This window comes from Lactuca saligna, chromosome 4 (assembly GCF_052625555.1).
Source record: "Lactuca saligna cultivar CGN05327 chromosome 4, ASM5262555v1, whole genome shotgun sequence".
In the NCBI taxonomy this organism is placed as follows: Eukaryota; Viridiplantae; Streptophyta; class Magnoliopsida; order Asterales; family Asteraceae; genus Lactuca; species Lactuca saligna.
Genome location: NC_136420.1, coordinates 232132708 through 232145222, shown reverse-complemented (window position 1 = coordinate 232145222; position 12515 = coordinate 232132708). Strand labels below are relative to the sequence as shown.

The following is a 12515-nucleotide window of genomic DNA, read 5'->3' as shown; positions in this document are numbered from 1 at the left end:
TTATCAACTAGCTTTTCAGCTAACTTTTTATTTAACAACTATGTTTTTAGTTATCAACTAGCTTATCAGCTAGTATGTTAAATATAATCTAAGCCTCAAATCATACCACCAAGATGCATGTTGGAGAAAGAAAGACCAATTCAACCACTTATTCAAACACAAAGCTCATAAGTTGCATTTTAACATTTTTTTAAAAAAAAACAAACAAACGGTTAATCTACATTAACACATAAGAATTGGAACTGAAGGCAAATATAGTCTAATATTTTTAACATTTTTTAACAACTATATTTTCAGTTATCAACTAGTTTTTCAGCTAGTATGCCAAATATAACCTAAACCTCAAATCATACCACCAAGATGCATGTTGGAGAAAGAAAGACCACTTCAACCACTTATTCAAACACAAAACTCATAAGTTGCATTTTAACATTTCTTTGAAAAAAAACAAACAAACGGTTAATCTACATTAACACATAAGAATTGGAACTCGGGGCAAATCAAGGGTAGAACAAGTACAAAATGATATTGCCCACTAGGGTTCCAATTATACACAAACTAAAGACTTATTACAACCCTAAAATTATCAAAGGACTTGTGGCATTGGTTAAGGATACCCAACATACTTTGGGTCATTTGGTCCTGGAGGTGAAGGCTTTGGGATGTAAGGCATAAGAGGAGTGCCATGCTCAATTGGGCCAGGCCTTAATGCTGCGGCTTTTGAACTTGGAACCGGATCATTAGCGACGTAATCGTAAATATCTACGTTTCCATCACCACTTTCATCATGAATATTATCCTCCTGTTATTTACAATAGTGAAACCAAGAAATTAAAAACTAAACACAAATTTTCAAAAACAGTCCTTGTGGTTTACAAAAAAGTCTCACTTTAAGGACAACTATCGGCAATGTTACACCCTAGTCCTTATGGTTTCATTTCATTGCGGTTGTGTATACCTTAAGTTTCCTGCCTGGCTTCGTTAAATCCATGATTTTCTTATGCTTGGGAAGATCGCCGCCTGATCAATAGAAAATAATAATCACTAAATTGGAATAATGGACGTAAGCTATTGGCAATTATTGCACATTTTTTGTTGTTTTGGGACAACAAGTGCAATTTTTTGTCACACTTAAAAAGGTGGAACAAGGTGAGATAGGAAGTAGATCTTGATAGAAGACGTAAATGTCCTCCTCATCCTTAAATGCAACAAATAGCAACGTACTTTCAATAATTAGTTAATTATAACATCCTATTTTCATTTCTTCCTATTATCACATTGTACTTGTATGTATTTTCCCAATTATAGCAACTTCATTCAAATACAAAGCAATATATATGATTATAATTGCATATATCTTCCAAAGTATGATGTTAAAGAAAAAGAAAACTAAAAATACAAATATGGGTTTTTTTTTGAAGATACAATATGTAATTTACATATTGAAAGAAATGAAAGTATGATGTTATAATATACAAATAAATGAAAGTAGGTTGCTATTTCTTGCATTTAGGCATTTGGTCCATATGATGGATGGTCAGCTGAGACTTTTCTACTCTGAAAAAGTCATGTTGACCAAATTGCAAAATGAAAATGCTAAACAAAGGCACATGCATTTCTATATAGGATGACAAATTTCTCATCACATCAGCAAAATCTAACAAAAAGTACAACTTTAAAAGCATAACATACGAGTTTTTGCATTATGGTTGTGAGTATTCAGGATCCTAAAAGACAAATATTGAAGAAATTACCAGGAATTTGGAACAGGAAGACGAAAAGCAAAGCTGTTCCAAACACCAAGAACAAAATCCACAATCCAGAACCTTTCATGATGTCAGAAAGAGGGACACCTGTTCTTATATTTCCTGATGAAATCAAATCAAACCCTAAAATTTTAAACCCAAATCGAAGATGATCGTATGCTTTTCATACACCCACTTCAATAAACTTGTCAATTCATGGAGTAAATGTTGATAAGAAGAAGAAACCCCATTTATAATGTAACGAAAACGCAAAAATTTCAGAGGAGATTTGAGAGGATAGGGAAAGGAGAATGGATGCTAAATCACAGCCATGCCGTGATGATTTAAAAATGGGGAGAAAGAGGTGGGTAATGAAGGAGGTCATGTGGGGTTGCTGGTGCTCCATTGATAAAGAAAGGAGGTATTTAATGGTAGGGGATTTGAATGTGGTTTGTCTTTGTGTTGCAGAAGCAGTGGGCAGTGTAATGGTAGGAATCGTATTGAATGCGAAGTGTTGCAGAGAGGTGAGTGATGGAAATGCGAGCCTTCACTCCATCTGAACTTGTGCAGAGGGTTTTGAACACTTGGCCTTGGAGCACGATGCACTTTCTACTCCGTTTCTTGAATTTTAAAATACAAACTTACGGAGAAAATGACAACTACTTCTATTTTTTTTTTTTTTTTTTTTTAATTTGGCGAAATAATTAAAGATTTTTTATTTATTTATTTATATTTTATATATTTATGATCATTTATTTTACACAAAATTATATAAATTGATTCCTATGATTTCATAAACTCACTCATTGTTTTTTTTTGAAGGACATTGTCCATGTATTTTTCAAAACTTGTGTGAATGATTCTTTTTAGTTGTCGTATGTTAGTGCGATGGTAATTTAGTTTTTTCAGTTAGCAGAAAACTGAGTTTGTAAATACGGATAAATTCTAGGAACCATTTATGTAATTTTGTCTATATTTTTCTTTATGTTTATGAGTTTGTATGTTTTCCATTTTTTATTTTTTAAAATGTCTTTCATTTTGAATTTTATAAAATGTTATTTTTCCCATCTTCATTTATTAAACTTTTGTGTTTATCCTATGTACTATATATATAATTTGGTTTTCCTTAATAATTTTCGTTTGTTAACTAAAAAAACTCATTTTATAGGTGCTTATTTTTATATATGTGTCCATATAAATTTAATATGGACAACGTTTCAACGTGAATTTTAAACTTCCGTTCGTTATTATTATTTTAAAAAAAACTGCTTGTTTTTTATATATATATGTTGGTTTAAACTTGAGTTTGTCTACCTTTGGATGTAATTTTTTTTTTTTTTTTTTTTTTATTTTTTTTATTTTTTTTTTTATGTTTTTGTGTTTAATTTTATATACGTTTCCTATGTATGAGTTGGGTCTCATATAATAATTTTCGTTCGTTAACGTAAACCCGACTTATACGTATGAAAAGTACAAAAAATTAAGCATGGAAATATAAAAAAAATTATTTCGAAACTTAGACAAACTCAAATTTAAACCAACACGTGCATAAAAAACAACTATTATTTTTTAAAAAAATAACGAACAACAATTCCAATTCACATCGAAACATTAACAACCTTGAATTTATACTGACACATATATAAAAATAAGCACATAAAAAATAGTTTTTTTAGGTTAACTAACGAGATCTATTAAGGAAAAATCAAATTATATATATATATATATATATATATATATATATATATATATATATATATATATATATATATATATATATATATATATATTCTATGAGGGATAAACATGAAAGTTTAATAAATGGAACAGTAAAAATTATATTTTACAAAGTTCAAAGTAAACCGATCAAAACAACATTTTAAAAAGTAAACGGATATAAAAGTTACAAACTCATAAACATAAAATAAAAACAAAATTACATAAAAAAAATTAATAAAACTTGAATTTGTGAACTTTAATATACCGCATGAATCATTTATATAATTTTGTCTTTGTTTTACAAAATGCTCATCTAGCAAATTGTTAGGTGTTGCCTTTTAATGATCAGCTTTAGGAACATAATCATTTATTTTACAAATGATTTTGTTGTAAAATGCCAAACAACATCATTATTGGTATGCATAAACAATGTGGACCACTCTTGGATGATCTCGAGTCGATATTTTTTTGTTTGTTTCTTTTTCAAATTGTATTTTTGTTCGGTCTTTTTGGGACCAGTCTACTCTCACGGTCTTTACGTGTATCATTTTCGATTTATTTTTAGAGAGTGGGGGGGGGGGGGGGGGGGGGTTATGTTCGGTTTCTGTATTTTTTCAGTTCAGTGCGAGTTTTTTGGTTAACAAATATGTAACAAACATTAAAATGGCTAGTTAAGATTTACTAAAAATGATACACAAAAATTTAATAAAATAAATAAGGGAGAAATAACATAATATATGATTAACAAATGTCATAAAAGATAATATGTATATAAACTTTTGCTTACGGTCTTTCTGAAACCGATCTTATTGGTCTTGAGTTGGGTCGGTCTCGAAACAGTCTCTTACTTTTTGGTACTGGTCTCGCAACGATCCAATCTTTTTTTGGATCAGTCTTGTTTCGAACCAGTTCGGTCTCGACTTTTTTTCGGAACAAATCTAATACTTGTCTTTTTCTGCTTTTTTATGGCAATCAATATCAATATTCAAATTGGTTCGAACCGAATTGGTCTTTTTGTGACTGAGTTGATCAGCATATCGACCAATGACCTTTTTGTGTCTCGTATGTGTTAGATCATCTATAATCCAATGTCAAATCACTAATAAGGTTTAGATCGAATCACTAACGATAAATCAAACTAAAAGCAAGTCTGGACCACATCCTAAGCGAGACCATGCTTTACGAAGTATAAGACCCTTGAACACATCATGTTTTCAAGGCATACCATTAGAGTTGCACATTGGCGGTCCCACACCAGTCTTGGTACGGTCTCATAAAGGTCCGGTCTTTTTGAGATCGGTCTCGGAACGGTACGGGCTTTTTCGGATTGGTCTCGTTTTTTTTCCGAGCCGGTCTTTTTTCGGATCGATCTTTTTTGATCCGGTCTTTTTCGGTCTCGTCTCTCGATCTTTTTGTGTGCCTTTTTCGGTTCGATTTACAGGTTTTTTTTGTTTGGTTTCGGTATTTTTCGATTCTTTTGTTTTGGTTTTGAGTTTTTTCCATTAACAAATGTGAGATTATCACCAAAATGATAAATTAAGATTTATTAAAAATGTTAATTTAAATTTCAAAAAAGAAAAATGAAATAAATTAGATAGTTTGTGATTAAAAATTGTATAATTAACACAAAAATTATATATTTATAAAGTTTGGTTACCGGTCTTTTTTTTTTTTTTTTTTTTTTTTTTCGGACAGGTCTCATTTGGTTTCCGACTGTTTCGGTATTTTTTTGGTTACCGGTCTTTTTTTTTTCGAACGGGTCTCGTTCGGTTTCAGACTTTTCCGGTCTCTTTTAGGACTGGTCTGGGATGATCTCGGGCTGGTCTTTTTTAGGTCCGATCTTGTTTTAGACCGACTCGGTCTTGGTCTTTTTTTTGGATCCGGTCTTTTTTTGGATCGGTCTGAAACCGATCTTTTTGTGAAGATCTATATACCATATACTTTTCTTAACATATCTCACGTCTTAATCACTCGTACACTTGTTATCCACATTAAATATGAGCATTCAATAGGCTACGAGTTTGGACCATTTCCATCAACTCCAAGACTATTACTTGTCTTTTACGCTCCCAATGCAAAATAATTCAAAAGGTTTATTTTGTTTTGAAAATGATATTAGATTCATTTCCTAAATTTAACACAAAATTATGTCGATATGAATTTGAGAACCACCATAACACCATTATGCAAAATTTGGTATCATTGGTATTTATTGTACTTGATTTTGACTTAAAAACTACAATTCTAGCTTTCAAAACTTTATCTCGATCCAAATAATGTCTATCATTTTAAAGTGGCGTTTTATTTAGAAGTTTCTCTTATCATCATTTTTGTTTGAAATGCAACAGAAAAATAATTGTTTTTTTAACATAGGAGAATTTCAAACATATTTTTCTTAAACATGAACTTTTAAATATTATATTTATCCTTCGATAAACTTTTAAAATAGAAGAAAAGACTAATCTAACCATAATGTTTAATTATTTATGAAAAAATAGCCAAAAAAAACATGTTAGCCAAAATAGACCACGAAAGAGTAGGTGGTTTACAGTTGACTACGATCAACGCCCGTTGACTGCGGTCAATGCTTGAAATCTACTTTTTCGTGGTGATGAACTATTGTTTCACGGTTTGTTTACTTTTTCGTAGCCTATTAGCCCAAAGTATATAATGTTTAATTTTTCAGATTAGATCATTTTTCACTATTGTTTTGTTGGTTTTACTATTTTTTTTTCTCTCAATTGAGCATCCAAAGAACAATCAGATTTATCTATTTTTCATCAAAATTTTACCATGTTCTTGATTAGGAGTAGTTTTTATGTATGGGGTTAAGTTTTATTTTGAAAAAAAATCGAAAAAAATAATAAAACCGTAGTTTTCATACGAAACCTACGGTGTACAAGTGCGCAATGCACAGATTGTGCAGTGCTAACTTGTACATCTACGGTTTCGTATGAACCGTACGATTTTTTTTTTTTTAAAAAAAAATTTGATGCAACATGATCGGAATTGTATATATATTATTACTTCATGATTTTTTTTTTCATAAAACTCAAAAAAAAAAAAAATTGCGAAGCCGTAGGTTTCCAAAAAAACCTACGGTTTAATTTTTTTTTTCGGGTTTTTAATTAAAAAAAATTAGAACCAATAAACATTTGTATATATTGTCGATTTTGTGATTTTTTTTTTTGAAAAAAAAAAGAAACCGTAGGTTTCCTAAAACCTACGGTTTTATATTTTTTGTTTCATTTTTCTTCAAAAAAAACTTTTTCTACGAAATTTTAACCATTGTATATATTTTATGACTCCATGTTTCTGTTGTGTGATAAAGTATGTTATTTTTTATGTCTCGATTATACATACAATAGCAATGTACTATCCATTTGAAGAAGTTTCTATGTTTATAATGGGTAGATATTTTGAAGTATAATGTATTGATAAAATAACATTGTGTTTTGGTAGTTTCGGGTTTGTTATAAAATATGTTATTATCACACCATTTTCAAAGTACAATGCTATATTTGGTATACTTAGTATAGAAAATACAAAAATGTTGTCAATTAATTTCCTTTGGTATTTTATACAAAGTAAATAGAATATATGAAATGATGATTAAGTGATATATTGTGTGATTTGTCTACTTCTTTAACATTATTTTTCTTTTATAAAACCTTATATTAACCTTAATGTTTATTTAATTTTGTAGCTTCCAAACAAAATGATAATGTGTAACATATCTGTCAAAGCTTCATGTCATAAATTGCATGAAATTTTGAGTGGCTTGAACGGACCAGTGCAGGATATTTTTTCAACAACTAGCTTCGGTTACTTGTTGGACCTACCAGCTCAGTTCGGAGACGGACTTCTTATTCATGGGTTGTTACTGCATATGTTGCGTCCTACTGCTGAAACGGACGCAACTGAGCGTCTACATTTTGGGTTTTCTAGACGTACATTATCATTTGGGCCTAAGGAGTTTTATATTGTATCCGGACTTTACATGGGCCGGTGTCCTAGATCAATGATCGAATTTTCAACAATGTATAAACACAGATACGGTGAAAATACATTTCGGTCCAGAATCTTCCCATATTGCACGGACACTACTTTACTTGTAGAATATTTAGAGCTCCTTATCTTGAATCAACGGTTCAATGATATATCGGCTCACGACGATGTCCGTGCCATTTTGTTATATATTCTGAATCAAGGTTTTTTTTAGGAAAAGAGCCCAATGAATTTTTGTGGGTGGTGGAGAACATGGATGGATGGAATAGGTATTTGTTAATTTAATATTTTTTATAAAATACTATTTTTTTATACATTTAACTAATACTTTTGTTTTTAAATATAGGTTCTCTTGAGGGAGTTATGTATGGTCTAAAACATACCCTAAATTGTCGAGTATGTTTAAAAAGTTGAGGATCATATGTCCAAACATCCAACAAAACCTTATGTGTATACACTATCGGGTTTTGTTATTCCTTTGAAGGTATATTTAAGTAATTAAAAAAATATATTTATAAATTTTTCGGTCTTTATTTTTTGATAATTTTATTTATTGCTAACATTTATAAATGAATGTATATTTATTACAAGATATGGATATGGGAGATGTTCCCAATAGTTCGGGGAAATGATGCGATACGACGAAATAATTTATATCCTCGTATCTTGCGGTGGTTTCATATTATGAGGTTGACTTGAGAGAAAGTTTGCAATGTATTCGATGTTGACCAGGACGGGGTGCATCAACCCAAAAAAAAAGATGATTGCCTCATATGCCAAGTCCTCTACCACACATTATTTGTCATATATTACTAGTTTGAATTGTGAATCGTCGGAAGTCCCTTCTTCGGTACGCTACAGTTTTAGAAAAGATGTAAGTAAAATGGTAAAAGTAGAATCTAGTATATTAATATTTTTCAACTATTATTGATAAATCAAATAATTTATATAGGGGACATCTTCGTCTAATCCATCCTGTGGAAACAGTCAATCTACCAAGTCCACCAAACAAACTCATACGGTGAGAATTAACAAAAGAATAGCCCGAGAAATACTGGTAAGACTTTAATCTTTGGAGGAAGAAATCCGAGAAATGAAAAATAAAGGGGGATTCGACAAGAGGATGACTTGGAAGAATTTTTTAACGAAGCTTTTGATGTAAAATAATTAATTTTAAAAATTTACTATCGATTTTTAACGAAGTTTTTGAGGTAAAATAATTAATTGTTAAATTTACTTTGCTTCTTATTAATTATTTTTTCTTTAAATGTAGGGGAATGAGAATGTGGATGGTAATTATCGGATGCCAAGCCCGGTGGGCCAACAATTCGGTAGTTTACGGAACTCAAATCGAATAAACGAGGATAATGATGTTGATAATAAACCAAAGTTTGATTGTAGAAAACAAAAACAAATCGTGAAGGAGGTTATAATTTTTTTTATATTAACTTTTTTATTTTTTGAAAGTATATTAAAAAAATTAATATGTTTTTTTTTGTTGAAGAAGAAGAAAAAGAAAGTTGTTGATAGCGACATTGTGGATGCGGAAAAACATGTACCCGAGCCTCCTATTGCAAAACCAAGTCGTTCAGTTAGGCTATTGAAACCTTCTCAATATCTTAGCTCTCCATACATTTCGGTAAGTATGTTAAAAATTATATTTACTAAAATTTTGTTACTATATGTATAGTTATTAACCACATATATAATGTAGGTTCAAAATGTCCCCCGATATCGTAAAGGTAGGGTAATATGCAACGAACCACCACCCCCGTATCTATCAGCGATCCCCAACACTTTTATTGGAGCCTTATGTGATGCTGGGTTGTAACGCCCCTTCTTTATACATGGGAAACAAACCGGATGTTTTTATGAAACATCAGTTATACAATGAAAAAATGGAAGCAAAATTTTTGGGATCTACTTTTTTATGCAAGTGACTTGGGATTTTTAGATGAAGCGGTATGAAAAATTTCTTTATATTTAAATTTTAAATAATTTATAAGCTCCTTATGTTTAAATTAAATTTAATTGCAGCATGTTGACATATGGGGAAGGCTTTTGAATGAGCGGAGACCGAATGATGCACGATGGACAATCATGTTATCATCATTTTTTGGTGCATTTGAGATGTTCCAGTGGGCAGGAAGTGCAATGGGAAATCCGATTGACCCGTTGGATGGATGTAAATCTTGGCTAGAAGTTGATCGTGTGAGTAAAAAAGTAATACACGGTGTGGGTACGGTAGTCAAACTCCCTGAAAAATAAATATGCTTATAAAAGGTTGTTGTACAAGTTATTTAATACTTTTATATTGCGCCCGAAAATTTACCTGCCATTAAACTTCGTTAAACAAACGTATGTTGCATGTACTCACGAATACCCTCGATAAGCGTTGTTATCAGTACATTACGTTGATTGAACGATAATACTGAAAAAATTGAGGAACTTCCATGTCAAGTACATTCCAACGGATGATAGGGAAATAGGCTCTTGCCCATTTTGGATGACCGATATTCGTAAGCATTTCATGAGCATCACAGCTTTGCCTAGCAAAATTTTGGTCAAAAATAGACATAGTGTAATCTTTTAATGTTATCCACAACAAAGTTTCCAATGATCTTCCAGAGCCTACTTTTGTGCGTAAATATTTGTGAACGCTCTTACAAGTGTACTCATGATAAGAATCAGTGAAAATATAACGGCATCGTCCATATTGGATGTGAACGCTACTTCTCTACCCTATCCAATAATTTCTTTTAACCTCATAAGGAACTAGGTACAACTTACGAGATTATTTTAACCGCCATACCAAATGCTATACGGAAAGTCAGATTGTTCCCATCTTTAGCAACCGCTACAAACATTGTTTTTAGGTAGTCGCCTCTAAGACGGAAACTAACTATGAAGATGACAGGCAAAAAACAATTTATGAATGCATGGACCTGTATTTTTTTTTTTGGAGTGCAAACCAATTAGTTTAAATGTAGCAACATTATCAAATGTAAAGAAACAATAGAAATTTGGAAAACAAATATACGACCCATCCAATAGCCAGAAAACAAGATTGGAAACGATCCATCAAATCTGTTTTGATGTGAGTGTGAGTATGCGAGTTGGTTCGACTTAGGTTATGAAGGTAAACAAGTAAGTTGTTAAAGCTTTCTTAATGCTTAGGATCACAGAAACTCATTTTGAATCAGATATAAGAGATAATTACCAATTAATTAGTTTGCCTAAGGTTGTGGAGGTAACGGTCTTACCACATATGGACACATTGTATGTAGGAGGTGGAAAGGCAAGGTCCATAATGTATTGTCTTTTCCAACAGTAGATTTTTCATTTCAAACAATATTTTCATGTATGGTATCTGACAATTGGACTACTCTTTGACATTATTTAACTATGGTTTCATAGACTTTGACTGCTTCTTTGTAGCGTGCATAATGTATTGTCATTTCTAATAGTAGATTTGTCGTTTCAAATAGTATCTCCATGTAAGGTATCTAACAATTGGACTACTCTTTAACATTATTTGACTACGGTTTCATAGACTTTGACTACTACTTTGTAGCCTGCATAATGTATTTTCATTTCCAACAATGGATTTGTCGTTTCAAACAGTATCTCCGAGTAAGGTATCTAACAATTGGACTACTCTTTGACATTTGACTATGGTTTCATAGACTTTGATTACTGCTTTGTAGCCTGCATAATGTATTATCATTTCGAACAATAGATTTGTCGTTTCAAATAGTATTTTCGTTTAAGGTATCTGACAATTAGACTACACTTTGACATTATTTGACTACGGTTTCATAGACCTTGACTACTGCTTTGTAGCCTGCGTAATGTAGTTTTTCAAACAGTACTTATGGGAATCCACCTAATTGTTTGTCAGTCTTTTTTCTTATTTAAGTAATCCTTTAAAATTAAACAAACTAACAAGCAAATTTAAAAAATGGTCTCCAATCAAACAACTTCTTCCAATGCAGCTGCTCCGTCCAATACTCCACATCCATGGATGATAAGAGAGGTAATGGTGGTAATACGATGTTGGATGAACTTTTATGAGGATTTAACAACCATAGTTAAACCTGATGGCTTTGAAGGTGATGAATGGACCCGCATAACAACTATGTTTAACCTCTCGTTGGGAGAAGGAACACACCGAACACAAACAGATATTGTTGGTAAGTGGATGGATTTAAAGGAAAAAAATCACATGGTTCAATCGATGGTATCATCATCTTAATAATAGTTATCGTTATCCAAACAACGACGAAGATCTTTTAGAAATTGTTAAAGATCATTACATTTTGGAGCACGAGGGAAGTGACTTTGAGTATGAGGATGCTTGAATTCTAGTTAAAAATAACAAATATTTCATGTAGAAGGCTCTTATATGTGAAATGTCTTATGTAATGTTTGCTACTGGTGTATCTCGTTTTCTATAATGTTTTATTTTTGGTGTTTTATTTTTCATGGAATAAAGTAGATAATCAGTGGGGTACTATATTTAATTAATAATGTCAGAAGTGCAGTTTAATACAAGCAGTACAAATTACAAATACGAGAATTCATTATTTTCCTACATTAATCTAAGGAAAATTTAAATCAAATGTGATGTCGAAATCAAAAGTATGATACACACTTTCATTCTGTGACCCGCTTAGTCATTATGCCCTTTTATGTCGAATTTTTCCTCACCCCAGATCCGCTCCCCGATCCTCTACCTGTACAATCGTTCCTCGTGTGTCCAAATTGACCGCATGTAGAACATTCTTGTCGTATGGGACGCTCACCTTGCAACGGAATACGATCAGTGTTCGTGGCCTACCCGACTGGCATCTCTTCATTGTGGGTGGCTTCACAATCATCAAATTATCGGGTATCTCATACTCAGATGGACTTAGTAAGGGGTTCACAGACTCCTCGTAAGTTTTCCTCAGTATCTCTGTAAAGTAAGATTTTAAAGCAAATTCCGAACAGTCTTCGTAACGGTTCATTGTGAACACTTTTATGACATGGCCACAAGGTAAG

The 12515-nt window shown here is 31.7% G+C and overlaps 1 protein-coding gene across 1 annotated transcript; it reads right to left on the bottom strand.

The window, feature by feature from the left end:
* Window positions 1-367: 367 nt before the first annotated feature.
* Window positions 368-2311, bottom strand: LOC145043391 (uncharacterized). The gene is made up of 3 exons (XM_078992029.1): window positions 1755-2311; window positions 959-1020; window positions 368-802 (listed from the first exon to the last, which is right to left on the bottom strand). Exons 1-3 carry the CDS (start codon window positions 1831-1833, stop codon window positions 608-610), a joined length of 336 nt encoding a protein of 111 aa, XP_078848155.1. The 5' UTR covers window positions 1834-2311; the 3' UTR covers window positions 368-607.
* Between the last annotated feature and the right edge of the window lie 10204 nt (window positions 2312-12515).